The sequence below is a fragment of the Eucalyptus grandis genome, chromosome 1 (assembly GCF_016545825.1).
Source record: "Eucalyptus grandis isolate ANBG69807.140 chromosome 1, ASM1654582v1, whole genome shotgun sequence".
Taxonomy (NCBI): Eukaryota; Viridiplantae; Streptophyta; class Magnoliopsida; order Myrtales; family Myrtaceae; genus Eucalyptus; species Eucalyptus grandis.
This window is the reverse complement of record NC_052612.1, coordinates 53,546,380-53,567,007: the sequence shown is the minus strand read 5'-3', so window position 1 is coordinate 53,567,007 and position 20,628 is coordinate 53,546,380. Positions and strand designations below refer to the sequence as shown.

The 20,628-nt window shown below is 39.8% G+C and overlaps 4 protein-coding genes across 5 annotated transcripts; 1 reads left to right on the top strand and 3 right to left on the bottom strand.

Moving 5' to 3' along the window:
• Nucleotides 1-522: 522 nt before the first annotated feature.
• Nucleotides 523-3,924, bottom strand: LOC104450486 (syntaxin-22). Its single transcript, XM_010065064.3, has 7 exons — nucleotides 3,511-3,924; nucleotides 3,150-3,243; nucleotides 2,785-2,924; nucleotides 2,354-2,428; nucleotides 1,752-1,909; nucleotides 1,564-1,664; nucleotides 523-1,005 (listed from the first exon to the last, which is right to left on the bottom strand). The coding sequence occupies exons 1-7, from the start codon at nucleotides 3,711-3,713 to the stop codon at nucleotides 940-942; spliced, it is 837 nt and encodes a 278-aa protein (XP_010063366.1). The 5' UTR covers nucleotides 3,714-3,924; the 3' UTR covers nucleotides 523-939.
• Nucleotides 3,925-4,407: 483 nt separating this feature from the next.
• Nucleotides 4,408-7,121, top strand: LOC104450475 (binding partner of ACD11 1). The gene is made up of 5 exons (XM_010065052.3): nucleotides 4,408-4,723; nucleotides 5,274-5,377; nucleotides 5,590-5,665; nucleotides 6,188-6,271; nucleotides 6,354-7,121. The coding sequence occupies exons 1-5, from the start codon at nucleotides 4,715-4,717 to the stop codon at nucleotides 6,915-6,917; spliced, it is 837 nt and encodes a 278-aa protein (XP_010063354.2). The 5' UTR covers nucleotides 4,408-4,714; the 3' UTR covers nucleotides 6,918-7,121.
• Nucleotides 7,122-7,882: 761 nt separating this feature from the next.
• LOC104450468 (probable calcium-binding protein CML18) lies at nucleotides 7,883-9,017 on the bottom strand. The gene has a single exon (XM_010065039.3). It carries the CDS (start codon nucleotides 8,636-8,638, stop codon nucleotides 8,132-8,134), a length of 507 nt encoding a protein of 168 aa, XP_010063341.1. The 5' UTR covers nucleotides 8,639-9,017; the 3' UTR covers nucleotides 7,883-8,131.
• Nucleotides 9,018-9,754: 737 nt separating this feature from the next.
• LOC104450448 (peptidyl-tRNA hydrolase 2, mitochondrial) lies at nucleotides 9,755-13,264 on the bottom strand. Of its 2 annotated transcripts, none has more exons than XM_010065019.3 (8): nucleotides 13,065-13,264; nucleotides 12,351-12,584; nucleotides 12,157-12,215; nucleotides 11,886-11,945; nucleotides 11,723-11,792; nucleotides 11,204-11,273; nucleotides 10,297-10,323; nucleotides 9,755-10,137 (listed from the first exon to the last, which is right to left on the bottom strand). In XM_010065019.3, the coding sequence occupies exons 2-8, from the start codon at nucleotides 12,555-12,557 to the stop codon at nucleotides 10,088-10,090; spliced, it is 543 nt and encodes a 180-aa protein (XP_010063321.1). In that variant the 5' UTR covers nucleotides 12,558-12,584; nucleotides 13,065-13,264; the 3' UTR covers nucleotides 9,755-10,087. The 2 variants fall into 2 exon arrangements, with proteins under 2 accessions (XP_010063321.1, XP_010063313.1); XM_010065011.3 differs by having other exon boundaries at nucleotides 12,351-12,589; nucleotides 13,065-13,263.
• Nucleotides 13,265-20,628: the final 7,364 nt, after the last annotated feature.

Below are 20,628 nucleotides of genomic sequence, written 5' to 3'. Positions count from 1 at the left end.
TTTTGGTAATGTTGCTTGAGGTTGAAGTTCCTGCCCGGAATTGTCAAACTTGGGGGTCTGATGTCGTTTTAATGTTTTGCCACCTCCAAAGAAACTGGGGCTATTCTCTTAGCGTGTTTCAAGGTCTCCAGCAATAGAACGATGGAGAAATCCAGAGACCATTTTAAGCTGGACGGGATGCAGACCTAGAGTGGCAAGACTCATGACATCGAACGTCAAATTGAACGTGGTAAATGCGAGCTCCCTGCTAGGCGAAATTTTGGCCTAATCAAGTTCCTTGCAGGTAAATCTGATTTTGGCCAAGACCATGCCGGCGGATAAATCGTTGTGCAAATTTGATCCTAAGGGTAACTGTTCTCTTGGTCAGCTGGTGCAGTTTTGGCAAAAACGAATTGCATCGGGATGAACATTATGCCGTGAAGGCAGTTACGCTAAGAAATGCAATTTCTATGCATGCTAGAAAGCTCTCAGTGAGATTGGGAATGCGGTACTGATGTTTATGCTGACAAATGCAGTACGAGCTATTGCCAAACGATAGCCTCCTGTATAATCTATTTGAATGGTGATACAGCGTATTATAAAATCAAAACAGAGAGAGAGATGCTCCTAACTCATATGCTCCCTGCTCCCTTTAGAGCATGGCGTAGCTTTGAGGTCAAGCATGTGCATGCGCTACTGGACTCAATTCTGCAGCAGATTAAAATGCCCTTAAATCATGAAAACCACGGCGCGCCCTTTCCACAAGGTTAGGCATACGCCAAATTTGAAGGGATGCCAGTCTGTACTCCCTCTTTATGCCCATTTCCAGTCTCCGATAGATACATTCACCCCACTTTTTATCATGCTGTACATTAACAAGCATTACATACACTGTATACTGTCGCCTGCAACAGGCAATGCCCTCATACGGTGAAAATGATGACTGGGTAACTTAGAAATTCATGCCACGACTACTATAACAACAATCAGTAGAATGATTCCCATAATCACCAGGAGTAGACAACCCTGCATAATTAGAAACCCCGCTCAATCTGCATTCTAAGATCAGAAAATCAACTGAATTTTGGCCAAACAAAATAAAAAGGATGAAGAATATCCACCATAATCACATGCCAAAATCTGAATAGCCGAGACATGACTGACTAATTGTGTGTTTCACAGCACCAGGAACCACAGAAAACATAGGATGATGCCTCGATTCAGATTCTCACTCGGTGCACCAAGGAAGTGTTGCAACCAAGACAACCGAAAATTATCCACCGAAACAAATTTACCAGGACGCAACTGTTTTGGCGTAAGCAACAGAAAGTGGTTTGAAAAATGGAGGGCAGAAAGGAAAAGTAAATCCTAGTTATTGGTGTTTGTCAAGGATATTGACGTTTGTATTAAGATAAGGCAAGGGGGAGTGGCGTAAATTCCTTGTCAAGAGAGCAAGCTAATCAAATCCATGGATAAGGAGCTAGAGACTTATCTGGAGCTAGACAATACCCCCATATCTGAAACTACATCTGCACAGATAGTAAACACCATGACTCAAGAAGTAAAGTCAAATGGATACTTTACCAAAGACGAAGTTGATTTTTGAAGTTTAGATGCCTGGACAAGTTGAGAAGTGCCTTGCGTTGTCGTAGCATGGGAGCTCTCTATATTGGAACTGATGTCATCTACAGGGAACAAATGTTCAGCATTATATCCGATTATTTGACAAAAATAAGTGTTATATGCCAGAAATTCTTGAGAAGGGGCTTTACCAATGACCACCCCTTGTTCACGGACTAGCACGGCAAGATCCTCAAAAATTTCATGGACCTCATTAATTTGCTGTTGAATTTCTTGGATCCCTTGCTCCCTTTCTTCAATAATGGCTTCGTTGAATACAATCTCATTGTTCAACTGTATAACATCTTGCCTGAAACCATCAATCATTACCCATATATCAGAGTGGGAAAAATTCACCAGCTGATCCACACTAGTAAGAAATAAAAAAGACCGAGATTTCTTCTCGTGAGAAAATCGATCGGACAAGTTGCTTAAACCTGTAATGAAACCCAGATGAAAAGCTAGATTCTGCACTATGCATCAAATTTAAGGGCTTGTCTCTGTGTAGATCTCTGCCTGTTCTACCCTAAATCAAAGCTTCCACTTTCCTGGTTTTCCTTTTTCTATCTGAATCAGAAGGACCATGGCGTTTTTGGCTATGGAGCAAATTGACTCAAAAGGCCTCTTCCAAGAAATGCAGTGATGAATAATATATTACTTAAACATGCCAAGACAACAAACCTCTATAATTCTTCAGAGTAGAAGAGGTGGCATTTCATTTGAAGAAGGCAGTGCAGGACATAACTTCCCTAACCTTTTTGGCTCTAGAAGAAGAGATTGCTGTTCAGAACCCCTGGATGAGCTTATCTCCACCTCTTGAGCAGTGTAACTGTTTTTTTGAAAAGTATGCAATTGAGTTCAAATTGCAAGTATCTGGGCCAGCAATAACTGCATAAAAGTATGTCGTATTTTTCCAATAATATTCCAAAACCAGATGATGACGAGCCAACCAAACCAAACAAACCAAAAGCAAACATCATTCCCCAATTTAAGGATCGTTTATCATTTTGAACACAAGTAGGCATTTGAAAACAAATACTACATAGTGGTATCAGGGGAAAATTTAAGGAGTGTCTCCACTGCCTTGTTTTAATTCTCAGTAAGAAAAAGTTTCGGCATGGTGAGACTCGCAAAATAACCCAGAAGAGGGTTTTCTTTTGAACAAACAATGTGAGTAACAAGGACCTGGATGGAGCGAGTTCTCTAGGAACAAAAGGAGCATATGTCGATTCCCTCTCGGCTGCGAGTCTTTGTGCTTTCTGGAATTCCTTCAAGACTGATTGGAAATCTTTTGCAAGCTTTGCATCAGCTATCTTCTTTGCAGGCTGCAGTTAAAGAAAGCAGTCAGTACCACCTCCCAACTACAGCAAAAAGGTTTTCTCCTCTGTATCACTATCAGGGGCGGTTTCCCCTTTATCAGGATCAACATCGGTCCGTTACTACGCAATCTACACAAATCTGCAGAAGCATCAGAGGCGGACAGACTACCCGCAAGCAGGGGAAAAACGTTCGAGGATGCGGGGAATGACGAATTGCCAAAGGAGACATACGCTGATTTCGGCATGGTGATCAGCTTGGCTGGCTTCCCTGAGTTTAGCCGAAGTATCCTTCACCAGCTGGCTAATACGCAACCTCGTTTTGTGCCTGCAATGGAAGTCAACGGAGTCGAGTCTAGTCAAGCAGCTTCGCGTTAACATTTGGAAAATAAAAATACCATATTTACTAGGAGAACAAAGGAGTCATCGGGAAGGTAGGTCCTCCCGAATCGAATGGATTATCATAACAAGGTAGCAAGAGCCAAAAAGACAAGGAGAATCGAGTCTAGGTGTCGGACTGTGCGGGCATGCAATTTCAACGGGAGCAAAAAAAGGAGGACGATGGGGAGAGAAGAGCAAGAGCCCAAGAACAGACAGCTTGTCCCGCAAGAGGAGAGTGTCCTTGGTAGTGCCGAGGGAGTTGGAGAGGCGGTAGAAGGAAGCGACGGCCGTGTTGATCTGGAATATCCCGGAGGCGATGGCCTGAGTGGTCGCAGCAGACGGAGAGGAAGGAGAGGAGTCGAATTGCGGGCTGCTGCGTCCTCCGCGTTGGGATTCGACGTCGTCCTGGAAACTCATGTTGCAGAAGATGGAAGCAGGAACAAACCCAGATGGGGAGAAGAATCGAGCGGAGGAAAGTCAATTCCTTTTCGGTGCAAGATATGAAGCGGTAGCGTCGGAGGGAGGGAGAAGCAACTGCCACACCACCCGGCAACCACCGCCCACAGCAAGAAGCTTCGTTGGTCCTTACTCCTTAGGCTGGGGAATGGGTCGCGGTTACGACGTCAATCGTCAATTACGAAGCCTTCCCTTTCGTCTCTTTGTCCCGTACAGAGATCGATATGGGCTTTTTCCTCTCGTTGGGCCTCTTCGCATCAAAAGCCTGATTTGCTCCCCGCAACGCATCTGTCGCATTCCTTAAGGCGACAAGCTAGCTACAGTGACGACACTGTGGTCCGTCCGTTCCCCAAAGACGCCAAGTTCTGTATTTCCATAGGCCGACTGGAAAAGAAAAACCCACAGTTGAGGAAAAAGCAAAAACCGAGCCGGCACTTTGTTTTGTTTTCTCTTGTTGACTTGCGTAGATTTTGAAGTTTGGAGGAAATAGAGCTTTGGTCTCGGGGGCCCGACCACAACGCAAATACTTTAAGCGCGATGAGTCGGGCGTAGCAGGGCCGTCACCACCGAGGATTCATTCATTGGTTCTACAAAAGAAAAAGTCAAAAGCCCAACTTGCACGCCGCTCCGGACAAGACGACGACGAAGAAGACGGGGGAAAGAAAACCCGACGCCCGTGTCCGGTGCGGTGCGGTGCGGTGCTGTAGAAGAAAGAAAACCGCGACAATCCCCATAGAGAAGCACGTGGAGCACCCAATCGGCCGTGCACCGTGACGCATCTGATCACGCCCCCCTCATCTCGTTGCTTAGCTCTTAATCTCGGGGACTTTTTGTGATCTTTTCCATCGCGGTTCCCAGATTCGATTCATACTCGCAGCCAACGGGATCGTCTCCTTCCTCTCTCTCTCTCTCTCTCTCTCTCTGTTGCTTCCCTGCTTGCCCGCTTCAGCCGTCGCCACGCCATGTCGTCGGTGAGTCCCCCCAATCTCTCCACATCATCTGTTCCTCAAGTTTCCATCTTTCATCGTATGTGTCTGGTGGGTCGAAGTCGAATTCGGATCAGGGGCTCTACCTGACTTCGATTGAGCTGTTTCTTGATCGGACCGTCCTTCTAATCTTGCTTGCGCGCTTACTGTATCGGATGATTAGCACCCCCGGATACTTCGGGAAATTCCCGATTGACCGCGTGGTAGAGGAGGGGGTCCCGTAACACGAATTCCCAGATTTAAGTAGTAGCGCTTGACTGATTATGATCGGTCCTCTTACGTTTTCCTAATATTTCATTTCTTGATCCTCCCACCTCTCCTCCCAGGTGGGCGAGGTTCGATTCTATATATTCTTAGGTAGAAACCTTGGGGGGTTTTGATTCACATTGTTCTGTTGGGGGCACATGAATAAATTTAGAACTCGGCATATGTAATTGATGTCGGAAAATCATCTTATGCATGGGCTCGTTTTTTAAAAGTGCAACCTTCCAAACCGAACAAGGTTGGTGTTTTACTTTCTGCTACTCCTTCCCAGGTAAGGACCGTGAAAGTCAGCAATCTTTCTCTCAGTGCATCCGAGCTGGATATCAAAGAGTTCTTTTCATTTTCAGGTGAAATCGAATATGTTGAAATGCAAAGGTTAGCTTTCATTTTCAAGATGCTATTATCTGATGTTACCTTTGTTGTGCTCATTTACAGGATATGAAAGAAGGGACTCTAAAATCGTTGTTTTTTCTAGTTTTTGGTTCCATTGCATATTGGTCTCCCTTTTGATGATAGTGAAGACTTTTTGCGATTTTAGCACGTACTAGATTCCCATGGAGGTTCATGCTACTCTTTTCCTCTTTCAGCGGCAATGAGCGTTCTCAAGTTGCATATGTTACCTTCAAGGATCCCCAAGGAGCAGAGACTGCTGTTCTTCTGTCGGTATGCATTATGTTTTCACACATTCCAGTTAATTTTTCTGTTGCTCTGCTTTCGTATTTTAGCAGGAAAAAATCAAAGCACTATCCTACTTCAGGAAGTGTTTGCAGTTTACACTCCACAGCCAACTCTGCTATGAGGAGTTCTACTAGTTCTTTCAATCATGCATGCTTTTTGGTAGATATCGAGTCTAAATGGTAACAGGTGGCCACGTAAGTGAGGAAAGTGCAATGGTGAAAGTTAATTATTTACAGCCAGCATGCACTTCTGAGTGCAGAACACCTAATGCAGTGGGTGATGGGTTTGAAAACTTGAAATCTTTTAGTTTATTCTTCGTATTTTTTGCAACATGAAATTCATGCCTGCAAGCTCATTTAGGTGTTTTACTTGAGTAGAATATATTATCCTATAAAAGAGTGTTTGATTTGATTGTTACCAGATGAAAGTTTCTTAAAGGTATTTACTAGTTGTGTAATCCCCTTTTTGGTTTCATTCAAACTTATCATGTATTTTGATCTGATGCAGGGAGCAACAATAGTTGATCAGTCTGTTACTATTGCTCCAGCTCCAGATTACAAGCTGCCAGCTTCTATTCCCATCCTGCCAGCTGTAATATCTGTCTGTGAAGATCAATTTCTCATTATTCATATTGTGATTAGTTTTGACCGGAAAAGGATTTAATTTTTCTCAGGCTACGGAAAACATGAGTACAGGTGAATCTGGAACCGCTGTCCAAAAAGCAGAGGATGTTGTCACAAGCATGTTGGCCAAGGGGTTCATTTTGGGCAAAGATGCTGTTAACAAAGCGAGGACCTTTGATGAGAAGCACCAGTTCACTTCCACTGCCGCTGCTAAAGTTGCTTCTATTGACCAAAAGATTGGTCTCAGTGAGAAGATTACTGCTGGCACGACCATCGTGAATGACAAAGTAAGGGAAGTGGACCAAAAGTTCCAAGTTTCTGAGAAGACCAAGTCTGCATTTGCCGCTGCAGAGCAGACTGTTAGCAGTGCTGGATCTGCCATAATGAAGAATCGTTATGTTCTGACTGGGACTTCATGGGTCACTGGTGCATTCAGTAGGGTTACCAAGGCAGCAGGAGATGTTGGGCAGAAGACAAAAGAAAAGGTTCTGGCCGAGGAACAGCAAGCAAGAAGATTGGAAGGTTATGATCAGATTCATGGGTCGGAGTCCCCAAAAGCTACTGGTGGTGATCAATCTTCCAAGCCTTCATCTGCTCGGGGTTTGATCCTCTGATTTGTTAGAATTTATGTAATGTGAATAGTTGGCAATGGAGTTTGAATTGAAATAGGTCTGTCTTTCATATTTGCAAGATGCATGTAGCTTTCACTGCACTACTGTAGTTTGGTTTTACTGTTTGCAGTTTTGCCATGTTGATGTGTTACTTAAATTGGCTTTCAACAAAATAAATAAATAGAAGAAACCCTGATCCATGAGAAATTTGGCATTCTTTCCTGGGATTTAGCTCCTTCCAAATTAAGTCTAACGGAAGACATGGAGGAACGTTCGTCTCCTAGAAGTATAGATGATTGTGCGGTTCACTTTGGGGTTGGTTGGGGAATGGGGTTCGTAGTGTTACAACTTGGGAAGCGTCGTCCTGTATTTGCCGGTGATTCCCTTGTTTTGCAAAGCTTATGCATTGCTTCGGAGTCAAGATCTCCCTTGATGACTTCTTTTTCTTTCACTTCGTCGGAAGGATGTCGAAAAGTTGGCAGAAGGCCTTTAGAACTATGAATTCTATTATAGATAACACTCTTTGGAAGGATTGAAGAGCGCAATTCTCTGTTTTACTGGAATTCTATGTTTGGGAAAAGTTCAGCACTAGGAAAATTCGAATACGTGGAGATTACGGAAGCATGCACATGAGGTCCTTATACACTTCAACACGAATCTTCAGTAGAAGTAAATGGATGTTCGGATAACATGAAAGGGTTCGTGAAATTCTACTTTGCTTCAGTTCAAACATAAGCCTGACATTAATAATCTTGAAGGCGATGATCCCATTTTACAGGGTTAGGTGAGAGGCAGTAGCTAATGGAAACTTGTTGCTGATCGATTGAATTGCTAAAATCAAGTCGCTTGCTATTGATAAATCACACAAAAGCAAGACGACTTCATACCACACGCATCGCCATGGAGTGTATTCCTTCTGCAACGGTCCCTATGAGAGATTCAGCAAGAGCATCATTGACTAGCAAAAAAGACATCAAACAGATACCCCAATTATATCAAAGGAATAACCCAGAAACCAATACTCCAGAATCGTTCATCTGGTATTTCTTTCTCTTCCTTCACGCATTCTGGTTCCTTTTGATGACAAGGTTATCGATAACGGAACTAGAATAGACACAATCCAAGAGCAAAGAAAAAGGTCACATGAAATCTAGAAATGATGCTATGCGGCATTGGAAGTTCCGACAGTATGTTAATTGATTCTAGTTGTTGGAATGCTAACCCCAGGAATTGTCGAAGGCAGCAGAAGTGATGGCCTGGACAAACTCCTGGAAATTGATGCATCCATCGCCATCGGTGTCGGCCTCCTTGATCATCCCTGTCAGCTCCTCAGCGGTGAGGGCATGCCCCAACTTGGCCATGGAGTGAGCGAGCTCGGCAGCCGTGATGTATCCATTGCCGTCCCTGTCAAACATGTGGAAGATCTTCTTGAGCTGATCCTCGGTGTAGGGGCACTTGGCAGGAATGAGGTCAGGCTCTACCAGGGCCACAAACTCAGAGAACTCGACAAGGCCGTTGCTGTTCCGGTCGGCCTTGTGGATGAGAGCCTCCAGCTGATCAGGGCTTGGCTTCAGCCCCAGCGACCGGAGGAGCGAACCCAGCTCTAGCTGCGTCAGGCTGCCATCGTTGTTCCGGTCAAATGACCTGAAGATCTCCCTCAGCTCGGCCAGCTGCTCGTCGTCCAGCTTCACTGATTCCTTTCCCTTTCCGCGACCACCGCTCATCCTCCCACTCTCTAGTAATTTATTCTCGGATTTGTTCTCTCCGTCAACAAAAAGGAGGATAGGACTGAGTCTGCATTAATCCTAGATGATCATCATCACCCATCTCCGGGAGCTCCGCCTCGCCAATGATCCTTTCATGTCTCCATCAGCGAACGTTTACCGCTTGCACTTTCACGTCCGAATCAGATCTTCTCCAATCCTTTCTTTATTGCTCCTTGTCTAACATCAACCGTCATGGAATTGCCTCAGTGACGATAGCTGGTAGGGAAAAGCTTCACTGGGATAGACTCGATAACCCAATATGGTGATTGAATTTTCAAGAGAGTATTAATAATTAAGAGCTTATTTGACCTATTCAACCCGCGATTTAGCTAGATGATCGGATCTCTGAATAAAACCTAACCTCCAAAAGCTTGACCACAACGGCAAGAGAATAATTAATCACATAAATAGAAGTTGTATAACGTATGTCACTCTGTACGTCAACGCTTCATCCTCTTAAATTATAGAATTTAAGTTAGGTGTGATGATATATAATATAATATGGAATCATTGCTACGTGCCCGGATTAAACCATTTTGATCGAAAGCCACGACTGCCGTCTAGGTGGAGGAAATGTCGTCACCAGAGGGTATCCCAGTTGATCCTTCATTTGAATTTGGAGGTTGTGGAAAGGAAAGAAGGTTCGCCTGGCCAAAATTTTGTCATTTCTCAAACCCATTCCTTCCGTTATATCTTTCCCTGCTCTGTCGAAAAGATGGAGCACATTCCTCTACGTTTCTGAATAGCGACGAAGCAAACTCCTTCCTACTGTGGATTAATACGGATCCCAAACAATATTTCAAAAAATGCTTCACTGGGAAAACCCATTTTGATGAAGACATGTGAGCCGGCCAAAAACAACAACGCAAGAAAACAAAACAGAAGACTGTCTTGCCTTTGATCATTGGGGTTGCCTAGCAACAGCAGCAGCTCTTGCAAACACGTTTCTTTCTTAACGAGTTTTCCATCAGCACAAACAAGAATCGCAAAGTTCGGTTTGGAGGCCTTACGGGATTGCGTGAAGGATAATTGCGACTCAGGACATGTATTCAAAGTTTTCAAAATTCATCGATATGCTATGAATAAAGTTTTAAACAAAGTGCATCGCTGAATCCAGATCAAGGAAAAAAAATCAAGTTTCGAGAGCAAGTCTTCCTTTTCAATACACATCACCTGGCATTTAGCAAAATCATAATCTTTAGCTACCAAGCGCATGCACAATTTGGACCTAAAATTTTCTCATCGTCATTGCTAATCATTTGTGACTGTGCCTGCCAAAAGACAGATTTCAAGGGAGAACCACAGAGCACTCATATTGCATATCTCGTCAATTCATAATTGATCCTTCCAATTATGATAGCAGTTCGTCTTTCCTGTGGCATTGTGGCCACCTTGAACAAGAACATGCTACAAAAGTTTCAGCCCCCCAGTCACATCATCAACAACTTCAACTGGTCCTGCAAAAAGTTGCATGAGAATATGTCAACACTTGGCTGCGGCTCGAGGACAAGATGTTGAAATTTCTTATCAGCGTGACATCCCAAGGGAAATCAGGGACTTCCAACATTCTGTTCAAAAAGCAAGCAGACCACATGTGACTGGAAGGAAAATCTTACCAAGAATAGCCATCACGGTCCTTGAATCTGCATTGAAAAGAACAAAACATCCAGAAAAGAGTGTAAATCATCAGTTGGAACCAAGTCATCAAAGCAGGACTTGTACAATGTGTAGTAGGAAAAAGAAAGAACGATTAGGCTTTATGATTGACTTCTTTGCGATTGCCAGTAGTGGTAATGTTCAACCCATGAAAGACTATAACAATGAGCCTTTTAAAAAACCATCTATAGGCCCCTATAGCAGGTTCATTAACATGGCCTTTACGCAAACCCCTAAACTCCAATAGATTGACCATAAAGCTTAGATCCAATCACCGAAAGAAAGAATCACCAGAGACACAAGCAGGATTGGGCAAACCACCACAGAAAAACTCATCAAATTGATATATTTCTTAAAGTAGTTCAAGTTATTAAGCTTCTTCCTGGAGTGACTACCGCAGACCCATCAGAACTACAATTGACTTCGAATTGCTGGTTCTTCCCATCATTAGCCTTTGTCATTTCACTTATCAAATTTTGATCCTCCATCCTCAATCTCCTTTCATCATGCTCATGCTGCCCTCACATAAGGGCTACTTCAAGGTCCGACACCCATTCTCCTATCTGAGGTACTACTCAATGTATCTGGATGAACCAATTACAGAAACTTGCTTCCATCAGTCACGACATAACATTCCTCCCAGTAATTCTTAACACTGCAGAAGAAATTTCCAAACTAATATCACCTGCTTGATAACAGTGTATTACCCTAACTTATTTTAAAATTCTACAAAATTAATCCCATATAAAAATAAAAAATACAGTAAATATCATTTAAGAAATTACATCGACAGGGTATTATTCCACATTGTCATGACAACAGAACTGTAAAACCATACAAGTCAAGAAATTTGACTGATCAACTCACTTGGTGCAATTTGTGTCCTCCCTGCATCAATGGTAATATGGGTTGGTAATTTAAGTATTTTCGCCCTTTCCTGTCAGTATAATACAAGAGTAATCTAATTACAGCATGTGAGCAGATCGGGGGAGGGGATTGCGGCCATATGGCCAACCAGAAACATCCAACAAAGAAATTCTCCAAGAGCCACTTATTGACGACAAATGCACAACAAACCAGAAACTTCTTATTGTGAGAAATCTATTACTCTAATTCCAAAGTTTTTTCAGCCAGTGAACTGTGCTAGTAGAGCATAATACAGGTAACATCAACATGAGAATTTCTGAACCCAATCACTATTTGATCTTTGTGGTGAATCTCTTCAACATTCAGGGAAAGAGAAGAAGTGCAGCTAGCTGCAGCTTTTTGCTTTCGCCATATATTATTATAACTAACTCAAATTCTTTTCACATTCTATGGAAATAATAAACAAGCATGCACACAAGAATAATAAGTGCGGAAAGAGTAAATATAGTCTGCACTAACTTGCAAAGCAAGCATATCTTCCTCACTCTCAATTTTGACAACCACCTTAGGCTGCGCACACATCTCCCACCTGCAAGTTTGGCAATATATCTTGATAACTTAGAGGATGACTGCTCTAATCAAATGATCGCAGAAATAGTAAGTTACTCAGAGGAAACAGCACCTGTCTAAAGCTTTTGGTGCACGTTGAAGGAGCTTCTTATAGAGACCCAAAGTTGCATGACTGTCAATGGACACAAAAGAATCACATTACAGAGAAGACGGTATGCCACGTCACATTAAGTAAGGCTTAGCAGTCTACCCAAGTAAATCAGTCACTCTTCAGGAAGCCTAGGAAACAAGTTATTACACAGAAAGCTCTCCAGAATCTCCACGTGAAGTCCAACTGCTTATGACAAAGCCAAAAAGGTGGATGCTGGCCAGTTTTTACATACCTACACTGAGCGGCAATCTTCCCTTTTCCCATCTTTAGATCATTCCTCACAACCAAAACCTGGAGATAGACAGAAGGCAGACATGTTCATATATTATCTTGTACAAGCAAAAATCTTCAACTCTCTCTGCAAATGCAAATGCAAATGCAAAGGAGGGAGACACAGAGAGAGAGAGAGAGAGAGAGAGGTAATACCATTTTAAAATCTTCTAAGATTTCGGCCAAATTTTCAATCTCTAAAGGCCCTTTTGACTTCTTCTTCTTGATCTCGGTAGCAGCAGATAAGCCTCTGGATGTTCTAGCAGGGATCAAGATGCGAGAAGGATGGTATGCACCGATACAGAATCCCAGAGCAAGGCATCCCGCCCCAACTATAATGGCACTCAGCCATGTCAAATCCATCGCGTGCGACTCCAAAGTTCAGGCCTTCTGTGCTATACTCGAGTTCCAACCAAAAGAGAAACCAAAAAGGCAAATCGAAATCCTCAGAAACAATATCGTAAATGAGAATAACTATGCAATCCCAAATTTTGAAGAGGAAATAGATGACTACTGAAGGCGCCACTTCAAGCTAATTACACATCTACGTGATTGGCTACAAGATTCTCGGGCATTGAACTCTTCCGATAGGAAAAGAAAACGACGACATTCGGTGACTACGCTTCAAACCGCGAATCTAGATATGAATAAAGCTAGGCGAAGGTAATAAAGCCCCGATTTTTGGAATCTCGGGAAAGGAGCGGTTGACTGTCAAAGACGAATTCAACAAACAAGCGCACACATGCGAAGCAGCGTGCGTAATCGTTCGCAGAAGGCCAGTGGAGCGGGAGGAGAGCTTTTAAGTCGAAGTGACGAGCAAAGTCCATCCACGAGATTGATTAAAAGCTAATAAGGGGAGGAGAGCGGCACCTGGTGTCGACGAGGAACCCTAGACCGGAAGGGCGCGAACCAGAGAAGACACCTGGACTCCCACTGACATGGAATGCCGAGGTCAAACCCTCGATCGATCGAAGATGGAAGTTCACTTTCGCTCCAGGGAGGGAGGGAGAGCTCCAAAGCAGCCTTCTCTACTTGTCAGGGGGAATAATGATGCGAGCAAAATGGAAACGCACTCAGCAGCAGCATATGGCTGATCATCGGGTCGGCCCGGTTTCTCATTTCGGGATTAGACGATGTAACATAAAGCCCGCCAACGAAATCGGCCTTTCTACGATTGTCGGCGAGCTCCGTCGGACCACTGATTAAGGCCGTTAGCCCTCGATTGTCGATCGTCGGCGGTCTCATTGGACCCAGTAGCTTCGCCGTGTTCTAGACCGTGATAGCAAACATTTTTATTTTGGCGACAATCAAATTTTGCTAATTATATGTTCCACAAAGATGATTTTATACTCAGGACAATGCTGATGAATTCAACAGATCGAATGCATTTTAACGATTAGGAACGGTTCTGCTGAGGTCACGTGATTGCTTCTCTTTGACATTTAAATACAATGCGCTCATAGTTATTATCGAATCACCTCTATGATATAATCTTTTGATTGCGGCACTAATGTCAAATAGATGGGGTACATTGAATCGAACATATAAGAGCCCTAGTCCCCCCCTCCTCTTAGAGTCACTTCAATAATTAATTTGTGCATCATCGACCTTAGATGACATGAAAAATTCCCTCGAGACATCAAAATCAAGATATTTGATTTCCTTTTTTTCTATATTTGTTGGAACGAAGAAGGAGATCACCGGTTGAGATACAAGGGGTGCGTTTGGGAAAACTTTTTGAGAAAAGTCTTTAAGAATATACAAAGGCCTTTGGTCTAAAGGATAAAATGCAAAAATTGTTTGGTAAACTATAATTGAAAAGCGCCTTGAGAAGTAAGTTTGGGGAAATGCTATTTGGTAAACACATATTTGAGAAGTCCTTTAGCACAGCCAATTTAAGTTTTTAATTTTTATTTTCTTAAATTGAAAAAAATAACGACTTTTCTTTTAATATTTTTGCACTGAGATGTATATATAAAAAGAAATATATTAACAAATTGAATGACTTTTTATATATATTTTTGCACTAAGATGTATCTATAAAATAGATATATTAACAAATTCATAAGTTAAAAATACATCAAAGTTGACTTTTTCTCAATTAAAAAGAAAGAGTAATTTCGTTATAATAAACATGATTACATATGCATCGAAGAAAGAAATAGGTTTTCATTGAAAATTACAAACATCCTTAAGTATTTACTAAACTCATTGCTATTTGATCACGTAAACGCGTCATGTTAGAAGATAAATTGTCATTTGAAGTACCAGCTCCCTCATTTGTATTATCAAGGTCAATTAAATATCCATAATTAGAATCCAAATCAACTCTTGCAAAATGTCTATCATTTGCGGCATTTTGTCGTATATAATTATGTAAAGTCATTGCTGTTATAACAATTTTTACTTACTTTTCAAATGGAAAACTTAGCATATGCTTTAGAATCTTCCACTTATTCTTCAACACACCAAAAGCTCGCTCAATTTCCGATCATAATGAGAAATGAGCACGATTGAATACCTCTCGATAGCCTGTAGAGGCAAGACCTTGTTGAAATCTTGGCAAATGATATCTAACTTCTTTGTACAGTCCCAAATAACCCGTCGAATTTGTATATCCAGCATCTACTAAATAATATTTACCTGCACCAATATAATATAAATTTAATCAACATAAACCACATTAATACATTTTAATGTACAAAAACCATTAATTAACAAACTTGGAAGAGGATGAGGAAATTGCACATCACGTCTCCCTAAAGCTTCACAGAAAATACGAGTATCGTGGGCTTAGCCCTCCTAATCAGCCCAAACATAAGTGAATTCCATATTAAAATTACACACTGCTAAGATATTTTGAGTTGGTGTACCTTTTCAACCAATAAAACGAATTTAATCTTTTGCAGGTATCACTGTTGGATATGAGTGCTATCAATAGCTCCAATACAATCTTAAAACAAAAACGCAAATATTATTGTATAATCAAAATTTACTTTTAATTCATTATTCCTATTGTATAATCAAAACATGCCTTAAAATAGCCTTAAAATATGGATAAAATATTCGATTATTTTTTATCTTCTCTGGAACATCCCTAAATTGCTAATAAGATGATTGGATCAAATATTTTCCCATTTCACATACTTTATCTAATACTAAGTTAAAGTATCTACTTATGATTTTCCCAAAACGTTGAAAATGCTCTTGTGTTAACCTATTACCTATACCATGTCCTAAAATAAAAAGAAATATTCCAAGCATTTCTGTAACATCAATATTCCTAATTCCTTCAAGACTATAACGTGTTGCTAAATCATGTATTAAATTAGTAAATACAATCTTATCAATTATAAACATTTGATAACACATTATCGGATTAATATCTTCGTCCATTAACTCTTCTAACCATGATGATGTCCTATAAGGTTTTTTGTCAATGTATATTGCCTGATAAGTGATTGTGGCTTGAGTAATTTTCACAAGTTGTCAATATTTATCGTCCTCTTCTTCATGGATTTCTCTTTGTGGAGAGTCGTCCATATCTGTTTAAAGTAACGAAACAGTAAGAAAAGTGATGGGTAATCATCCATCAATGAAACGATTATCATCCATAATATAATGGACGTCCCCATGCCCCTCCCGCGTGGCGACATGGGGGCGAAAAAGGGAACCCCAGGTATGACTGTTCAAGTTCTCTAGGCTATGTTTTAACCTCGTTAGATATGTGACTGCATTTCTTGATGCATTTGTCATCCTAGACAATGTCCATTATATTATGGATGATAATCGTTTCATTGATGGATGATTACCCATCACTTTTCTTACTGTTTCGTTACTTTAAACAGATACGGACAACTCTCCTAAAAAAGAAATCCATAAAAAAGAGAGTGAAGAATATTGGCAACTTGTGAAAATTACTCAAACTGCAATCGCATATCGGGCAATATATAATGACAAAAAACCTTGTAAGACATCATCATATACAATAAATGCATGATTAAGAGAGTTGATGGACAAAGATGATAATCCGATAAGGTATTATCAAATGTTTAGAATAATAAGATTGTATTTAATAATTTAATGCATGATTTAGTAACACGTTATGGTATTGAAGAAACTAGGAATATTAATGTTATAATGTTTGGAATATTTCTTCATATTTTAGAACATTGTATAGGTAATAGGTTAACACAATAGTGCTTTCAACGTTCTGGGGAAACCATAAGCAAGTGCTTTAATTTAGTATTATATAAAGTATGTGAAATGGGAAAAGATTTGATCCAACTAGCTGATTAGTAATTTAGGAATGTTCCAAAGAAGATAAAAAATAATCAAAGATTTTATCCATATTTTAAGATATGTTTTGATTATACAATAGAAAGAAGGAATTAAAAGCAAATTTTGATTATACAATAATATTTGCGTTTTTGTTTTAAGATTGTATTGGAGCTATTGATGACACTCATATCCCAACAGTGATACCTGCAAAAAATCAAATTCGTTTTATTGGTCGAAAAGGTACACCGACTCAAAATTTCTTAGCGGTGTGTAATTTTAATATGGAATTCACTTATGTTTGGGCTGGTTGGGAGGGCCAAGCCCATGATACTCATATTTTCTATAAAGTTTTAGGAATACGTGATATGCAATTTCTTCATCCTCCTCCAGGTTTGTTAATTAATGGTTTTTGTACATTAATATGTATTAATGTGATTTATGTTAATTAAATTTATATTATATTTATGCAGGTAAATATTATTTAGTAGATGTTAGATATCCAAATTTGACGGGTTATTTGAGATCATTCAAAGAAGTTAGATATCATTTGCCATAATTTCAACAAGGTCCTACCCCTACAGGCTATCAAGAGGTATTCAATCATGCGCATTCCTTACTGCGATCGGAAATTGAGCGAGCTTTTAGTGTGTTGAAGAAGAAGTGGAAGATTCTAAAGTATATGCCAAGTTTTCCATTTGAAAAGCAAGTAAAAATTGTTATAGCACCAATGACTTTGCATAATTATATACGACGAAACACCACCAATGATAGATATTTTGCAAGAGCAGATTTGCATCCCAATTATGGATATTCAATTGACCTTGATAATACAAATGAGAGGGCCGATACTTCAAATGACAATTTATCTTCTGACATGGCGCGTTTACGTGATCAAATAGCAATAAGTTTAGTAAAAACTTAAGATGTTTGTAATTTTTAATGAAAACCTAATTCTTTTGATAATACAAATGTAATCATGTTTATTATAATAAATTTATCTTTCTTTCTAATTGAGTAAAAGTTTATTTTGATGTTTGTATTTTTAATGAAAACCTAATTCTTATAAATCATGTTATTATAATGAAATTACTCTTCCTTTAATTGATATATTTTGATGTCTTTTTAACTTATGAATTTGTTAATATACATAAAAAAAAATAATCTCAAAATACATAAAAAAAAAAGTTATTGAATTTGTTAATATATCTATTTTATATATACATCTCAGTGCAAAAATATAAAATAAAATAAAAAGTCATTGAATTTGTTAATATATCTCTTTATATATACATCTCAGTGCAAATATATATATATATATATATATATATATATATATATATATCTCAATGCAAAAATATATAAAAAAAATCATTGAATTTGTTAATATATCTCTTTTATACATACATCTCAGCAAATTTATAGATAAAAAAAAATCATTGAAATTTTTAATATATCTCTTTTATATATACATCTCAATGCAAAAATATATTTAAAAAAAGTCATTGAATTTGTTAATATATCTATTATATATCATCTCAATGCAAAAATATATTCATTTATTTTTATTTTCAATTTAAAAAAATTAAAATTAAAAACTTAAATTGGTCGGGTTAAAGGACTTCTTATTTTCAATTTAAAAAAAAATTAAAATTAAAAACTTAAATTGGTCGCGCTAAAGGACTTCCCAAATATGTGTTTACAAACAACGTTTCCCTAAAGTTGCTTCTCAAGGCGCTTTTCAATTATAATTTAACAAACAGTTTTTGCATTTTATCAAAACCCTTTAGATCAAAAGGCTTTGCATTTCTTTAAAGGTTTTTCCCAAAAGTTTTTCTAAACGTACCCAAATAAGGTCAAAGCCAATATACCAAATATTACAATAAGGGAGATGAAAGATATAGCCAGCACTGTCCAGCTTGTTTCAATTAAACCCTTTCGCTATAATGGTCTCTCTCTCATCTATATCTGCAGGATTCTCTAATGAATCTTGAAATTTCGCTCAATTTTCATATCTCCAATCCTCTCTCTCTTTCTCAAAATTTTCTATTACTCGAGCATCGATATATATATTCATCAAGCATGGCATCAAAAGTATCATTCACGAAATCACCACACACTTAACAATCACAACTAGAAAAAACATCATAAGAAGGAATCGAATCAAAAGAACCTGGATTTAGGGCAAGACAAACAAGTAAGTTCTCAGCGAAGAGGGAGGCAAACACGAGAGAGCCCAGTGACTTGATTTAGCGAAGAAAGTAGACACCAAGAGAGAGGCGAGCACTGGGAACTGATGAGCGAAGATGGAAGATAACCAAGCGGTGACCAAATAGCCGAGCAATAAAGAGCAGTGACACCAAAGGCATAGCGAAACCAGAGGCGAATTCCAGAGGAGCGTAATGAGAAGATGGCTTTCGGATTGTATGGGGGAGCTCGGTTTGATGACGATTCTTGATGCGTGCTCGTGGATTTGAGAGAGAAGAAGAAAACAAGAACTTTGGGAGGGTGGGTCAGGAAGGGAAGAGGCGAAAGCGAGAGATTAGCGTGTGCAGATCATCTAGGGTTTTAAGCTAAAGGTTAAATTCGGAATTTCATTAAGTTATGAGAGCCATATTTGAACTCAAATCTGAATTACCAAATAAGGTTTAAAATTACCGACAAAAAAAAAGGTTTAAAATTATCATTCAAAATGGTAACCGCTACTCTCGCTCTTTCGTTTTTTTCTTAACGTATCTAGACGTAGATGTAAATTACCAAACACGCCCTTGTAATTATCATTCAAGTGGATAACCGCTAGACTCACTCTTTTCTTCTTCTTTTTTCTCCAAACTTATCCCCGCAAACATTATTACCAAATAAAACCAAACTTTGCCTTTTTAGTTCATTCGTCCAGCCACCAAACGCATCCAAATAGGCGTGAGCAAAAAGTCTGAGAATGAGTATAGGGTAGAAATAGAAGAGTAGACAAAAAAAAAAGAAGGGTGAAATCGGGACACACGTGAATTGGATCAGTTACGGCTGACCCCCCAGGAGCTCGTAGTCATGACTTGCATTTATGGTGGTAACCATGGCTCTCGCTCCTGCCCTTTCTCCAGTCCTCTCCGACCCCAATCGTGCCACTGGATGTTGAATAAAGCAATTTTCACATCGTGTAGTCCACTTTCCGACCCACCAAATAGTACCAAAAGATGCACGTAGAAAGAGGATAGGATTATTTGCTTGAACCAAAACCTTATGGACTTGGTCAATTATAACCGTTGATCACATGAGTTCAATGTAAAACCCATAAAAATCAACTATCATGGCTACACGTGATTCACGGACCCTATCCCGTACGATACATTTTCCATCCACAAGTCAGAAGCAAGGCAATTCTATCACAACCCTAAGTCCAAGGACCCAAGTACATCCTTATTTTCGTGGGACCATTATATGGGACCCTCATGGAATCTACAAATACAATAATAGTTGTGGCATAGACACCACCCACATATGGCGATGATATCGTGTGATTACTTGGAATATTTCTTCTAGAGTTTGGTCATGTGCAACACATTGAATTGTTATGAGTTGTATCTAGGTAGGTCCCTCGTCTAACAACTGTTGATTGCTGATTTTCTAGGTAAAGGGATTTCAACAAAGTGTGGCTTTCGACACACTTCTAAAATAATGAAGGAGCAAAAAATGGATCAAACCATATATTAAATAAATGAGTTCTCGCCTTACGGTATTGATCAAATATCGATGAGAATGACAATTGCTTAAATAAGGAAGTCTGTAAAATAGCAATTCAAATTGACAGATGAAAATCGATTGAATTAATCATCAATGCCAATGTCGAATGGTTATCCCTTTATATGATTACTGAAATTACTATTTGGAGCTGGATCCATGTAGAACGGGCCAGGTCATTACGGTAACGAAGCACGGGATCGAGCGGGGTTTGGATCGCGGCAAAAACCCGCGTAAAGCCAGGTTTTTGTTCTCACTTTTCTAAGGCTCGACGCAATTGCGTGAGAGCGGGACAAAGAGGATGCACATCGGACGGTCGCTAACGAACGGAATCGGAGGCCCCAACCACTTTGACTTTGACAAGTCCACAGCAGAAGAAATCCCCCGCGTCGACGCTCACATTTCTCGCGAGAGCATAGAT

What these genes read in the sequence shown, in the direction of transcription:
- LOC104450475 (XM_010065052.3), top strand. An exon ending in AGACTGCTGTTCTTCTGTCG is followed by an intron (nt 5,666 to 6,187) that starts GTATGCATTATG and finishes GATCTGATGCAG; the next exon opens with GGAGCAACAATAGTTGATCA. An exon ending in CTATTCCCATCCTGCCAGCT is followed by an intron (nt 6,272 to 6,353) that starts GTAATATCTGTC and finishes AATTTTTCTCAG; the next exon opens with GCTACGGAAAACATGAGTAC.
- LOC104450468 (XM_010065039.3), bottom strand. Translation starts at nt 8,638, where the DNA reads ATGAGCGGTGGTCGCGGAAAGGGAAAGGAATCAGTGAAGCTGGACGAC.
- LOC104450486 (XM_010065064.3), bottom strand. Translation starts at nt 3,713, where the DNA reads ATGAGTTTCCAGGACGACGTCGAATCCCAACGCGGAGGACGCAGCAGC. An exon ending in CTCCTCTTGCGGGACAAGCT is followed by an intron (nt 3,244 to 3,510) that starts GTCTGTTCTTGG and finishes CTTCCATTGCAG; the next exon opens with GCACAAAACGAGGTTGCGTA. An exon ending in CTTCTTCTAGAGCCAAAAAG is followed by an intron (nt 1,910 to 2,353) that starts GTTAGGGAAGTT and finishes TGATGGTTTCAG; the next exon opens with GCAAGATGTTATACAGTTGA.
- LOC104450448 (XM_010065019.3), bottom strand. Translation starts at nt 12,557, where the DNA reads ATGGATTTGACATGGCTGAGTGCCATTATAGTTGGGGCGGGATGCCTT. An exon ending in AAGATATGCTTGCTTTGCAA is followed by an intron (nt 11,274 to 11,722) that starts GTTAGTGCAGAC and finishes TTATACTGACAG; the next exon opens with GAAAGGGCGAAAATACTTAA. An exon ending in GACCGTGATGGCTATTCTTG is followed by an intron (nt 10,138 to 10,296) that starts GTAAGATTTTCC and finishes AACTTTTTGCAG; the next exon opens with GACCAGTTGAAGTTGTTGAT.